We start from the raw sequence: 15,010 nt of genomic DNA, 5'->3' as shown, positions 1-15,010 counted from the left end.
AACCAATTCGGTTTCCAGCGTGGCAAAAGTACTACTGATGCAATTAACAAGTTTATTGACAAGATCAGCACATCATTAGACAACCATAATAAAGTTGCAGGAATCTTTTGTGATCTCACAAAAGCCTTTGACTCTGTAAATCATGCACTGCTTATCTATAAACTTGACAAGTATGGGATCAAGGGTGATGTTCTAAATTGGGTTACTTCATACTTATCAAATAGGAAACAAAGAGTGATTGTCTCATCAAATGCAGCAAATTACTATTCAAAATGGAAAACAGTAGCCCAAGGTGTCCCTCAAGGCTCGATTCTAGGACCTATTTTGTTCTTGTTCTATGTTAATGATTTACCGAACAATATAAATGCTCCATCGATTTTATTTGCAGATGACACATCTGTATTAATTGGAAACCAGGAGCCAGAAAACATCCCTCTCTACATAATAAACACAATGAACAAACTAGAAACATGTTTCCAACTGAATGGATTAAGACTGAACATCCCCAAAACCCACATGGTCCAGTTCAGAACAAAGCAGTCAAAGCCCCAAGAAATTAAAATAACTCATAAAAATCAGGATATAGAAGAAGTAGATTCTGTGAAGTTTTTAGGGTTAAACCTAGATAAAAATTTAAATTGGAATAAACATGTTGACTACCTGTTAAACAAATTATGTAGCTTTGCATTTACTATGCAAATATTAGCAGGTGCAATAGACATGAATACAAGGAAAATTGCATACCACAACTACTTTCAATCAGTTGTAAGGTATGGTATTATTTTTTGGGAAAATTCAAGCAATATATTGTGCATACTAAAGTTACAGAAAAGAATAATAAGGGACATGTGTACTGCCCATCCAAGGATATCATGTCGCCCACTATTTGAAAAACAACAGTTATTAACAGTTCCCTCCTTATACATCTATGATATTATCATCTTTCTACATAGCAATGTAGAGTTATTCGAGAAAAACTGTTTCAACCACGCATATAACACGAGAAACAAAGACAATTTTATGCTTCCCACTCCTCACTTAAACCTATATGCACAGTCTCCTCAGTATATGGCAATGAAAATTCATAACAAGCTAAAAGGAAAGAATGTTCTGAGTATGAACCTAGAGACACTGAAAACAAAGCTATATGATATACTTGTCAAACGCTGCTACTACACTGTTGAGGAGTTCATGAAGGATGAACTGAACATTTGAGCAGGATAAATTTACATGTAGTCTTGTGTGTAAATGTAGCTGTCCTTCACAAAAGGGAGGAAAGAAAAATAAAAGTTTATATTAATGTTAAAATTTTTTGTACCAATTAGGCCTAAGTTGTGTTATCCATTTTTTGACGTGTCTCCTGTACACTAATCATATGATTAGAAGTTGTATGTTATGAAACGAATAAAACACTATTCACTATTGCCTGTTCCAACTGACACAAACTAACACACATGTTGTATTATTTTCAGAACACTACCTAAGTTCACTTTCCTCATGCTGTACATACAATTACAATTAAGCACTTGTCAAAAACCAGTTGGCTCTCCATGACGATTGCAGTCAAGCAAAAACACAAAAAAAAGTACTGAACTCGTCATGCTGCATGTGTATGAAACTGCAGCCCTGTAGTTGATGAGCCATCTTCTCCAGGGATGGCAGTTGGTGAAGTTCCTCTGTCAGTGAACAGTTGAGGTGGTAGAACTTTTCTACCACCAGTTTTTGAGGCCGGTGGTGTGATCTCTACTGTAGTGGGGTTGAATCTGGTTGACAGAGGTCAGGAGGCCAGTAGTTCACCCTGGGTGGGCTAGCAGTGGAGTGGTGAGTGGATGTCTGTAGTTGCCTCATGAATATTCATGAAAATGCCTTTGTTTTCATTTATCATTTGCCAACTAAAACAGTCATTATGGTACTTGGAGAGGCCAACATTACCTGACCGTAAGTGGGGTGGCCTGCAAGGAGGAGCGGCCGTCAACAGACGGCCCAATGGCATGCAGCATCATATGGCTGGTGGAGTGATGACAGCAGTGTTGTGGCAAGGACAGGAATGGGTGGCAGCCCACAGTACAGACGAAAGGCTGCCCAAGTGCACAGGACAGGGTTTGCTGAGGCACACAATCTTGCTGTGGATCCAGCACGGATGAGACGGCTCGCAGCAGCAGCAGCAGCAGCAGCAGCAGCAGCAGTAGTGTCTGCCAACGTGATCAGAGGCAGGCAGCTAGGAGTTTGCACACACAAGCAAAGTTGCTGAGTGGCTGGACAGCCCCAGGCTTGAACTGGAGGCCACAAGGTGGCCCACCATTTTGAGGGTGTCAAGTCCATAGCATTGGTCTTAGCATGAGCGGCAGAGCCGCAGCTAACAGCGGTATGGTTGATCCACTAGACCATAGTAGGTCCCCCCTTGGGTCTGGTGGCTGACAGCCAGCCATTCGTCTGACTAGAGATGAAAAATGTTTGTACAGGCTTGACCTGCCGTTGTTTTGTTAAAGCATCAGTTTCTGTCACTCAAGCCGTGACAGAACCATGGCACAGATGCCAAGCAAGCAGGTCACCCACCCTGCAGCACATGTCTTCCTGCTGCATCAATACTATTATGGCTCTGGTTCCTCGGCTTGGGTGCATCCAGTCTCAGTGCCCCACAGACAGAATTTGTCAGCTCACCTGTCTAACCTGAACTGGCCTGCTTCTGTAGCCTCTTGTGTTGGTTGTGGAAGGTTTCTCAGTTTTACTCAGCTGTGCCCAATAAATTATTTGTGGTGTACAAGATAATATGTTAGTGGCAACTGTCAAAATTTGGGCTGGTTCTTTAGACTTAAAAGCTTTTGTAAAGGTCATGGAAAGGCCATGAGAGAATTTTTGTATAAATTTGGGAACGATTAATAACGTTACGGTATGCTGAGATAAAACTGAAACAAAATATGTAAAATATCCTCTTCCGGTAGTGATGTTTAGCAGTGAGCAGTCAAAGAAAATTCTGGAGCTGGATAAAATTTATTATGTTTTTGGATGTATATGTTGCAGGAAAGATTTATCATCTTATATATCACAGTAAAATGTGTAATTTGTGGATTAGGGTTACCTGTTGATTTTGTATTTACTGCATATTTACATGTAGCCTTCACAGAGACAGAGATGGTAATATGGAAATAAAATTTTATTGTTCTCTCTGTAATGTCATTAACAGATTGTAAGATGCACAATGGAAATTTGATAAGGATACCAGTCAGAATACACATAAGATTTTAAAGCGTGAGGTACAAGATGGAGATTTACTACAAAATTCATTTTATAGTAAATCTGACATAAAATTTGAAAGTTAGAAATTGACCAAGTTGTTGTTGTTGTTGTTGTTGTGGTTAAAATACATGACTCAAATGTAGAAGAGTGGAATCCGAATTTGTTTACTCATCCATATTTACCTTTCTTGCAGTTTCTCTACACCTTTGGGTAGGATGAAAATCAGGCCTGAATAGTTAAGTCATTAAGAGCCATGTCTGTAGTACCAGTGTGGCATACAGCTTCAGTTCATTCTGGAGTTTCATGTTTTTCATCATAACTGGCCATAATGATATGATGTCACTCCAAAAATCTTTGAAGACATTTAGTGAAACACTCATTTAATTCAGTGCTTTTATGTTGCAGGTACAGTCAGCAGCTACTTTACTGCTGGAAAGTAAAATGTTTTATGTTCCGTTCCTCCTGAACTCTGCCATTCAAAGGTAGTACATCAACAAAGCAGATAGCAGTATTTACGAGCAGAACTGTGACAATCGATCAAGGACTAGTGACCATAATGTGACTATTAAATCTAAAATATGTATTTGCACTTCACAGAAATCTCTCTCAGACTTTTATGATACAAAAAAGTGAGATAGATAGTTGCACTACTGCTATGTAATACTTCTTCCCAGTCTCTGGAAATAGTGTGGTTTTGTTGAGCAGCTGCAAGATGAGGCCAGTGAGGAAACTGAATCAGTTACCATAACCATTACTGGAGAAGGCTTTTGTACTGGTTGCCAATTTGAATGAAAAATAAATATTTGATTTTACGAGTCAGATATGAACTGTTAGGGAAGAACGTACTAGAATTTATTCATTAATAAAATTGTTACCATATTGAGAATAGACTGCTGTTTCATGAAGACTGGTGTTTTAGCCTTTGCCAGGCTGAAATTATACAAGAAAAGCATTCAAAGGCTAAAGTGAGACTAAGTTAGATTAATCGTAGGAAAAAAGTAATTTACAAATAAGAAGTATATTTTGCAGAAGACACATGTGGTAATGAGATGCCTGTATCTCATATATATGTATATGTTTACTATTAATGACAGAGCAGACATGTGATGGAAGCCACATTTATAAATGGGTGAATGACCATTTAAATTCCTATACTGTTGTTACCATTACAGTTTGTTGGAAAACATTGTTGTAACCAAAGTATTCTTACGCTGCCTTAAGTTACCGGAGACCTCCCAGAAGGGACATAATTTAAATTCTAATTAAAATGGCTGAAATGACATTTGCCCCTGTATAGTATTCTCAGTTTCAATTTTTTCTGTTATAGTGATATTTCCATTTACCATTTACAGTAGTACTTCACTGAATGACATAATACCATTTAGCGCACTATTACTTTGGTATAACTTCTCTTAATTTTGGAGTAATGTCAAAGCGAAACAGTAAAGACTCTCATTCTTAAAATAAAAATAGGAAGTTACCAGCATCATGCAAATGTAATTTTAAGAAATATGTTCCTTTTTTTATAATTAAACAATTATTTTGAATGGAATATTGAAGTATTGTATAAATGGTTATACAAATTTTTCTTCTTTTTTGTTTTTATTTGTTTGTGTACAGGAGATGGCACATTACACTGATTTAAAGGGATGAACCCTTTAAACACTACAGTCTGTAAAGATTTTTGGGTCTCTGTCACAAATATTAGATTTGACAATGACAACTCATCCGACAGAATAAAAACATTGAAGTACAAAAAATTAAAATAAAAAATTTTGGTATAAAAGGATTTTGACAGAAATAATTTCCACAAATTAATGTAATTGTATGCTTTGAATGGCATTACTTTTGTGAAGTAATGTTGTAGATCATTAGTATTTGAAATTTTTTTAATGCCTGCAAACGTTCGTAATTTATGGATGTACAAAATTGCCTTTATAATTCTACATAGACACTGTATATTGTTTTGTGTTTGGAACTTTCCATAACTTCATATTAGTTGAATTTCATGTTATAATTGTTTGTTACATTCTTTTAAATATTTTTGATTTTATTACCAAAAGGCACAAATGGAATGCTAATGCTGTTAATGTCTTTGTGGCACTGCTTCAAAAATATGTTTGTAACTCTCTAAAGTTAAGCAAATGTTTTGACTCTCATTAAATGAAACGAAGAAATATGTGGTGCTAGGTCTCCAGAGAGAAATAAATTTGGTTAACAGTCTTTTAATGACTATAAATGATTAAAATGTAAGATTAAAAAAGAAACTAATGTGAAGCTTTGAAAAAGCTCCTGTTGTTGCCTTGTGTTGTTCAGAATTATAAAGTGTTATCAATTGCATGTCATTGTTATCTAAAATGTAAATAATATGTTAGTATATTTGAAAGTTTTATTTTAAAGAATGACAGTATCTGAAAGGAGTTCTGGTGTACTTCAAAGAAGTCTGTTTTTAATGCAAAATAGCCCAGAGAACCTAAACATATACAGTTTGTTTAATGAGTATGGAGAGTACTCAATTACATTTTAACCACATTTGGTATCACTTCATTTCAAGCAATGCTGCCATGAAAGCAAAAATGTGAATGTGTACAGTTTTTCATAATACCAGAGTACTTAATCAGTCACAAAAAGTGTACACATGGGTAATAGTTTTACCCATTGTTTTCCAAATCCAAAAATGTTGAATAAATAAAAAAAATTTAAAGCTTTTGTTAGCCCGGTTAGATTGTATCTCTGATATGTTACATCATCCTTGTTTAAGAAACGAGCAACAGAAGAATATTTCTACAGTGACATTATTTAGTTGTCTTGTGTGAAACAACTCATAACTTAAAATTATCAGTAAAATTTTGTTGCATCTCTGTATGTAAGCCTGTCTCACATGATAGTGTTTTGATCTTCCTCAGAATAAACCTGGTACAATGCAAATTAATGTATTTTATATTAATAATATAAATGATCTCAACAGTTGAAACCTTTAAAGTCATATTCTACATCTACATTTATATTGTACAATCCACTTTTCAATGTATGGTGGAGGGTATCTAATATTTGTGGCAAAACATTATAATCTCATACTGTGATGATCCAGAATTTGTGCGAATATACAGTTTTACCCTCTTTCCAACCTGCATTTTAAGTCTCTCTTAATCCTCCTCTTCCCCTTCCCCTACCCCTTCATCCTCCTCCTCCCACCCCAACCCCCACCCTACACTCATTCCATCTTCACTGCCCCACCTTCATTCAGTACTGCAGCTCCCCTTTTGCTAATTCAAATTTCAAAATTTTATTTCTGTGGACTATTTTGGCCCCTGTTTCAGCTTTTTTCATAATTTTACTTGTAAATGCTGGTCATCACATTAACTATCTAACCCATTGTAGCTATACCAGTCATTTGTCAACCATGTGTCATGAGAATTAACAGACATAAAAGCTACACTATGTAATGACAAGATTACGAGAAGCATAGTTGCTACTCGCCATATAGTGGAGATGCTGAGTCGCAGATAGGCACAACAAAAAGTGTGTCGGAAAGAGAGCTTTCAGCCAACAATTCCTTGTCAAACACACACACACACACACACACACACACACACACACAAACTGCATCTCACGCACAAATAACCAGAAGTTGAGTGTGGCTTCAGCTGCCAGAGACTGGTCGCGCGCGCGCGCGCGCGCATGTGTGTGTGTGTGTGTGTGTGTGTGTGTGTGTGTGTGTGTGTTTTGTCTATTTTCAACAAAGGCCTTGTTGGCTAAAAGTTCACTTTCCAACAGTCTCTTTGTTCTACCTTTCTGCGACTCATTATCTCTGCTTTATGCTGAGTAACAACTATCCTTTCCATAGTATTGTTACAGTATGTAGTGAGTTCTGCATGTGTGTCATCTGTGTGATGTAATAGTGACATAAACTTTCTCTAAAGTGTGATTATGCCAACATGACATTTTATTATTAGTTTCATAAATGTTCCATTGCCATAGCCAATAACATGCAAAAACTTGGGTGGTAGATACGAAAAATAACTGAAGGCTTTGTGTTGTTTAGCTCAATGAATTGTGGTCTTTTTTTTCAGTTTCTTAGTGATTCTCTCTTTTTTTCCTGTGTGTGTGTGTGTGTGTGTGTGTGTGTGTGTGAGAGAGAGAGAGAGAGAGAGAGAGAGAGAGAGAGAGAGAGAGGAGAGTGTGAGTGTGAGTGTGAGTGCTTCAGTGAATGACCATGAATGGGAGCAGTAATATAGTAACGTGTGTCTTTCATTGAAAAAAAGTAAAAAAACTGGTCATTTTGTGTTCAGGTAGTGACCATTCTAACTTGCTGTATAGTTTCTCACTTTGAGTTAAAATTTTGCTTTTGTATCAAGTAATACAGTTTTAGAACACATTTTGTTTAGGATGTGCTTGTGATATACTATGTTACAGTAGTACAGTGAGAATAATTTTGTGAACAGTTACAAAATACTGCATTTAACTCAGTGTGTCAGCAGTTAGTCAGTGTTGGACATTTACACAGATTTAAAGTGAACCGTGGTGTCATATGACTGTTTTAAGTGTTACCATTTTTTGTTTCTGTTAATAGAATATTATCCATAGTAAAGTGCCTTGTGAAATTCTCTTGATTTGTGGATGATTTTTGCATTTTTGTATCCATATTTCAATTTAAAAGCTGCAGCTCTCCAGTTTATGCTGATGTTTAAAAATCCTTAACAGTTACTGTGGCTTGTTATGTAGACATGAAAGAATGCAGGTATGAAACACTAATTTTAAATATTTAGTTGAAAAAAAATTCATACAATGTTGACACTAATTAGTTGTGAGAAATTGATGAGAAATTAGTCATCTTGTTATAACTTGGGATTTCAGAGGAAGACTTCTCAATGAATAAATAACATCAGTAACCTTGTAGAATTTCAGGTTAGCCCAGATCTAGCTACAGTTGTAGCCAAACAGTCTTGTTTGAAGTTCTTTGATATGTCCATCTTGAACATATTCCAGGGTGGTTCAATGATCCAACATTTGTTTTGGGATTTTTTCTAGGTTACTGGTTGTTATTGTGTGTTATATTGGTAGAAGTGATAGTATCTCATGGAGATTAGTTTTTTTCATTTCCAATTGCACTGTTTGTGTTTCATCCCAAGATGGGTGACAAAGGAAGACTGACTGTCAAGCAGTTCATTAAAACTGTATATTTTTTTCATGAAAAGAAAAGTATGATTATTTCACAGAGACAGTTTTGTGCACAGTGTAAAACTAGATGGTCTCCCTCATTTAAAACAATATGTGGACTTAAAAAAACATTTAATAGTGATGGTTCAGTGCTTGAGGGGATGTATGAACGGCCTACTAATGTCCGTTCTCCACAAATGTCAAAGTTATTGGAGTCGCATGACTGAGATGCCCAGGAAAATCAACAGGGAAAACAGCAGCTCATCTTGGGATTTCTAGACTATCTGTACAGCAAATTTTAAAAAATGATTTGCATTTGTATCCTTATAAAATAACTCTGTTGCTTAAATGAACGATGGACAGCAAATATCGAAGAACGACATTCACTGAATGGACTGTGAATCAAGGCGTATTGCTGAACAATGTTTGGCTTTCAGATGAGGCAGTTTCACCTTGATGACATTGTTAATAAACAAAATGTGCGCGTTTGAGCTTCCAAGAATCCAAACATGCTTCATGAAGGAATACATCAAGCTCCAGGAATTACTCCATGAGTTGCTATGTCAAGTCGTGGGGTAATAGGGTCCTCCTTTTTTGAACACACAGTGAACAGTGAACATTATATCTAAACATGCTGTCTAGTAATTTTGTTCCTCAACTTTTTGCAAAAGAGTTTCAATTAGAAAACCAGGGGTTCATGCAGAACTGAGCCAAATCCCACACAGCTAATGTTGTCTTAGACTTCCTGCGTGAAACTTTTAAGGAAAATGTCACTTCAGACAGATTTCCTTTTTTTTTTTTTTTTTTTTTTTTTTTGCATGTGGACAAAACTGGCCTTGAACAGCCCTGATTTCAATCTGTGTGATTTTTTTTTCTTAGGGGATATCTAAGGGAAAAGATTTTCCCTAAACATTGTCATACAGTGGTGGAACTGTGAGTGCTGAGAAATGAGGCTTGCAAAGAGGTAACTGAGGATATGTGTCAGTAAGTAATTTAGGGCATAGGAGTTTGTATTGGAGAAATTGGTAAACATGATGGTGGTCATACTGAACACATCATAAACAGAACATAACCTTCAGGTATATTGTTAACACATCATATTTTATATTTATTTATTTCGACTGAAATAAACACTGTTTACAGAAACAAATGTTGGACCATTTCTTGTGCCACCCTGTACGCTGTATTTTATTTCAACATTGTATCTCTCAATTAAGCAACCTTTTCATTCAACAAGATATTAGTGAAGTATGATATGCTATCAAAGAATTGTCGTTGTGGTTTCCAACACCTTTCATTATCATTTTATGTTTATATTTTGGATATTTTATGGAGACATATCACAAACAACAGAGGAACTCCACTACCAGTAAAACAATGCCTTGTAGCGCATATTAAGATGTTTAGCCAGAGATGACATTAAGTTATCTTTTCTCTCTGTATGGTCCAGCTAGATTGAGGAAACGAGAGTTTCTGGAATCAATGTATATGTAGTTATGCATAATCACTGCCAGAGACTTGCCTATTTGGCATTATCAGAAGAGAAGGCATACAGATGAACAGTTTTGTGCAGCTGCCATCACTTGACTAACTGGCACTGTAGTCAGGACAGTGCTTGTGCAGTCAGGTCTCCCTATCTCATTTACCAGACAAGATTAAAAACATCATGTTCTGTATGTTACTATGGAAGAAAAGTTGATAGCTGTTACATGCCAGACACATATTAACACAAGCTATCTAAGATGACAGAACCCTACAGAATCAAAGCAACTGGATAATTCACTAGTATTTGAGTGACTAAGATGGTTTATAGGTAATACACAGTTTGGCTGTCATTCACTTCCAAAATTGACAACACACTGAGAGCTTAAATGAAATCACAAGGACTTCAAATAATATATATAATGTCAAGTCTTTTCTTTTTACAACATGAGCTGCTCCATAGAATTAATCTTGGTATTTCAGCTGTGTGTTAGGTTTGTGTACATCCATTTATGAAAATACCATTCATTGAACACACACACACACACACACACACACACACCTCTGACTAGATGAAACATCATTCTATAAAATGGAAGATAAGATATCCTTTGAGGGAGGAAATATTTTGCACGGAAAACAGCAGAGGGAAGGAAAAGATGGATACATTTTTCAATTACACATGTCATTTATTCAAAATTCATCTCAGAGAGCCAGACGATGGCTAAGGAACTATGTGGAGCCACTATCACTCATAAGAAAATATCAGACATAAATATCCAGTGAAACTGATAGTAGAAAATTAAATATTGCTGTATAACAGCTCCCTTACATACTGTTCATTACTGATTAAAAGCTACCTGTCCAAGAATAATGTTACTTTTTTGTAGAGATGATGTTGGACAGCTTTGAGGAATGTTATGGCTCTGAGCACTATGGGACTCAACTGCTGAGGTCATTAGTCCCCCAGAACTTAGAACTAGTTAAACCTAACTAACCTAAGGACATCACAAACATCCATGCCCGAGGCAGGATTCTGAGGAATGTTAAAGAACTGTATTATACAGTACACAGATTTACTATTTAATTCAATTTTGACTACTGATTTTGGTCAATTTCAGAGCATACATGGGTCATAAAACTTGTTCAGCTGTTTATTCCACAATTGCAATGCTTAGTTATTCTGAAATGGTCTACTACAGTAAGTGTCATATCCAACCTGACCTAATTTGTAGAATGATGGTCCGACATCAACTGAAATTGATAGTAAAAAAAATAAAATAACTAGTACAACTGTGTTGTATAGTGGTGCTTTTAGCAATAATGACACTAACTGGAACATCAAACTCCTGTTTGTACCTGTTCTTTTCCCTCCCCTCACCCACGTACCTGTGGCTATAAATGAAACTGGAAGGACACCATAAGAAACTGACGGGAAATACAATGCAAGGGCTGGAGGAAGTTTAGTGTAAAGGGTCCCAGGAGAGTTTCAAATAATGGAATGAATATTTGAACAAGTGTGAGTGTGCAGTAGAAGAACACTTTGAAATATAATTTAAAATTCTGTTAATACAATACTTTGCTATTAACCAATTCCAGTAACTTTTTGACACACACTCACTGTGACCATATTCTAAAAACACACTTACACACTTCATCTCTTAGTGTAATAAGAAAATAGAAAGCCACTGCCAATCTTTTGCAAATAAAAGTACTTCTTGAAATTCCAACAGTTTAAGCAGTGAGCAAATATTTCTGAGAAACAGAGCAAAAATGCTGAATTGAGTTAAACACAAAATTATCTAATGTCACTGTGAACATAGTATGCATAAATTTTAAGGGAAACTGCTCCATGGAGCAAAAATAATTGTGGGAGTCCAATCTTGCAAAATCAAAAGTATATCATTTGTATGAGAAGTGTTGCTATTATTTTTGTACCTTAAGTCTGATAAAAAAAATGTAAGCACTTGGATTTGAGTCCATAATGACACTACTGCAATTCTGCAGAAGAAATGTATGTGTTTCAACACATTCTGCTTTTTGCTGTTGTCATAGTAATTGATTGGACAGATTAGATTAGATTAGTACTTGTTCCATAGATCATGAATATGACACTTCGTAATGATGTGGAACGTGTCAGGTTAATAAAAGGTGTCTTTACAAGATATTACATTACACAAAATATTACATGACACTTAATATTTTTATTTTTTATTTATTTATTTTTATTTATTTATTTTTATTTATTTATTTATTTATTTATTTTTGTGTGTGTGTGTGTGTGTGTGTGCGTGGGGGGGGGGGGGGGGTGCAGAAATTACCCACTTACCATATCCAAGAATTAATCTAATGAGTAGAAGGAGTTGCCATTAAGAAATTCTTTTAATTTCCTTTTAAATGCTATATGCCTATCTGACAGACTTTTGATGCTATTAGGTATGTGACCAAAGATTTTTGTGGCAGCATAATTTACCCCCTTCTGAGCCAAAGTTAGATTTAACCTTGAGTTAGACCGTCAGCGAGAGCGCATCGCTAGCTCCTGCTACTACTAAGGCGAGTACACCGTTTGCTTCTTACATATTTTACAAACAGCAGCGACTTATTTTCAGTTATCTGTGTAATTACTAGTTTATTTTTGTAATTTCTTGCGTGTTCGAGTGCTTACTAGGTAGAACCTTTTATTTCAATAACAGTGTAGTGTACAGTACCGCCATTGCTATCGACCGTTGTATCGACTCTCGTATCGTGCAGGCTTGTATGTTTGGTTAGAGCAGCTCAGTCAGTGTCAGTTAGACCGTCAGCGAGAGCGCATCGCTAGCTCCTGCTACTACTAAGGCGAGTACACCGTTTGCTTCTTACATATTTTACAAACAGCAGCGACTTATTTTCAGTTATCTGTGTAATTACTAGTTTATTTTTGTAATTTCTTGCGTGTTCGAGTGCTTACTAGGTAGAACCTTTTATTTCAATAACAGTGTTTTTGTACTTATTTGCTGCGCTTAGCTTTTAAATAGTTTTTCTGGGAAAACCTAGCGTAGTTTTCGCGTCTCGTATTTCAGTGAGTGTTTCTTGATTATCAGAGTAGCTCATCAGAAGATTATCTTGGGAATTTGTCACCGTATAGAGTAGGGTAAACATAGTCATGTGTAGGGACTGTGGTTGTTGTGAGCGGACGCAAGGAGAATTGGCCACTCTTCGGGGACAGGTGGAGGCTTTGTCTGTTAGGCTCATCGAGCTCGAGGCGCAGGCGTCGGCTCGTAGTGGCGTTGGGGCAACTGTGGTGAGACCTATGCCTACTTCGGTGGCCTTGGAATCACATGGAACCCCTGATGTCGCTGCGTCTTCCGGCAGTGAGCATCTTACCGGTCAGCCATCACTCCAGGGTGAATGGCGGACAGTGGTGGGCTCGCGCGTGCCTGGCCGAAAGGCGAAGGTGGGATCTGGCCGCGTGGCGGCTGCCTTACCCCTTTCCAACAGGTACGGGGTGCTTCCTAGTGGTGATGACATCGTTTCCGAGCCACCACAGGATGCCTCGCCTGTTGGGCCAGTGGCCGATTCTCCGGCAAGGTCCCGACAGTCACAGAGGGCGGGCCTATTAGTTATAGGGAGCTCCAACGTTAGGCGGGTTATGGAGCCCCTCAGGAAAATAGCGGGTAGGTCGGGGAAGAATGCCAGTGTGCACTCGGTGTGCTTGCCGGGGGGTCTCGTCCGTAATGTGGAGGAGGCCCTTCCGGCAGCTATTGAACGCACTGGGTGTGACCGGCTGCAGATAGTAGCACATGTCGGAACGAATGACGCCTGCCGCTTGGGTTCTGAGGCCATCCTTGGTTCCTTCCGGCGGCTGGCTGATTTGGTGAAGACAACCAGCATCGCACGCGGAGTGCAAGCTGAGCTTAATATCTGCAGCATAGTGCCCAGAGTCGATCGCGGTCCTCTGGTTTGGAGCCGTGTGGAGGGTCTAAACCAGAGGCTCAGACGACTCTGCGACTATAATGGTTGCAAATTCATCGACCTCCGTTATTGGGTGGAGAACTGTAGGGCCCCCCTAGACAGGTCAGGCGTGCACTACACACCGGAAGCAGCTACTAGGGTAGCAGAGTACGTGTGGCGTGCACACGGGGGTTTTTTAGGTTAGAGGGACCCCCCCTTGGGCGAAACGATAAAATACCTGACGGCTTACCAGAGAGAACATTATCATCGTTGATAAAGAACGTCCGTCCTCAGAGACCAAAAACAGGAAAAGTTAACGTAATATTGGTAAACTGCAGGAGTATCCAGGGCAAGGTTCCTGAATTAGTATCTCTTATTGAAGGAAATAGTGCGCATATAGTATTAGGAACGGAAAGTTGGTTAAAACCGGAAGTGAACAGTAACGAAATCCTAGACACAGAATGGAATATATACCGCAAGGATAGGATAAACGCCAATGGTGGAGGAGTATTTATAGCAGTAAAGAATTCAATAATATCCAGTGAAGTTATTAGCGAATGCGAATGTGAAATAATCTGGGTTAAGTTAAGTATCAAAGGTGGGTCAGATATGATAGTCGGATGCTTCTATAGGCCACCTGCATCAGCAACCGTAGTAGTTGAGCGCCTCAGAGAGAACCTGCAGAACGTCGTGAAGAAGTTTCGTGATCATACTATTGTAATAGGGGGAGACTTCAATCTACCAGGTATAGAATGGGATAGTCACACAATCAGAACTGGAGCCAGGGACAGAGACTCTTGTGACATTATCCTGACTGCCTTGTCCGAGAATTACTTCGAGCAGATAGTTAGAGAACCAACTCGTGAAGCTAACGTTTTAGACCTCATAGCAACAAATAGACCGGAACTTTTCGACTCCGTGAATGTAGAAGAGGGTATCAGTGATCATAAGTCAGTGGTTGCATCAATGACTACAAGTGTAATAAGAAATGCCAAGAAAGGAAGGAAAATCTATTTGCTTAACAAGAGTGATAGGGCACAAATCGCAGAATATCTGAGTGACCACCATCAAACGTTCATTTCTGAGGAAGAGGATGTGGAACAAAAATGGAAAAAATTCAGAAACATCGTCCAGTACGCCTTAGATAAGTTCGTACCGACTAAGGTCCAAAGCGAGGGGAAAGATCCACCGTGGTATAACA

At 37.9% G+C, this 15,010-nt stretch overlaps 1 protein-coding gene across 1 annotated transcript in view; it reads left to right on the top strand.

Annotated features, from left to right (window-relative positions):
- Positions 1-7,828, top strand: part of LOC126249164 (hormone receptor 4-like) — a 230,334-nt gene extending 222,506 nt beyond the window's left edge. The window contains exon 14 of the mRNA XM_049950821.1: positions 3,643-7,828. Within this exon, the coding sequence (XP_049806778.1) occupies positions 3,643-3,723 (81 nt within the window). The 3' untranslated portion in view covers positions 3,724-7,828. The remainder of the gene's footprint in view (positions 1-3,642) is intronic.
- The last annotated feature ends 7,182 nt before the right edge of the window (positions 7,829-15,010 follow it).

This window comes from Schistocerca nitens, chromosome 3, assembly GCF_023898315.1.
Source record: "Schistocerca nitens isolate TAMUIC-IGC-003100 chromosome 3, iqSchNite1.1, whole genome shotgun sequence".
NCBI lineage: Eukaryota > Metazoa > Arthropoda > Insecta > Orthoptera > Acrididae > Schistocerca > Schistocerca nitens.
Note: the sequence above shows the minus strand (reverse complement) of the source record. Positions and strands in the feature narration are given on the sequence as shown.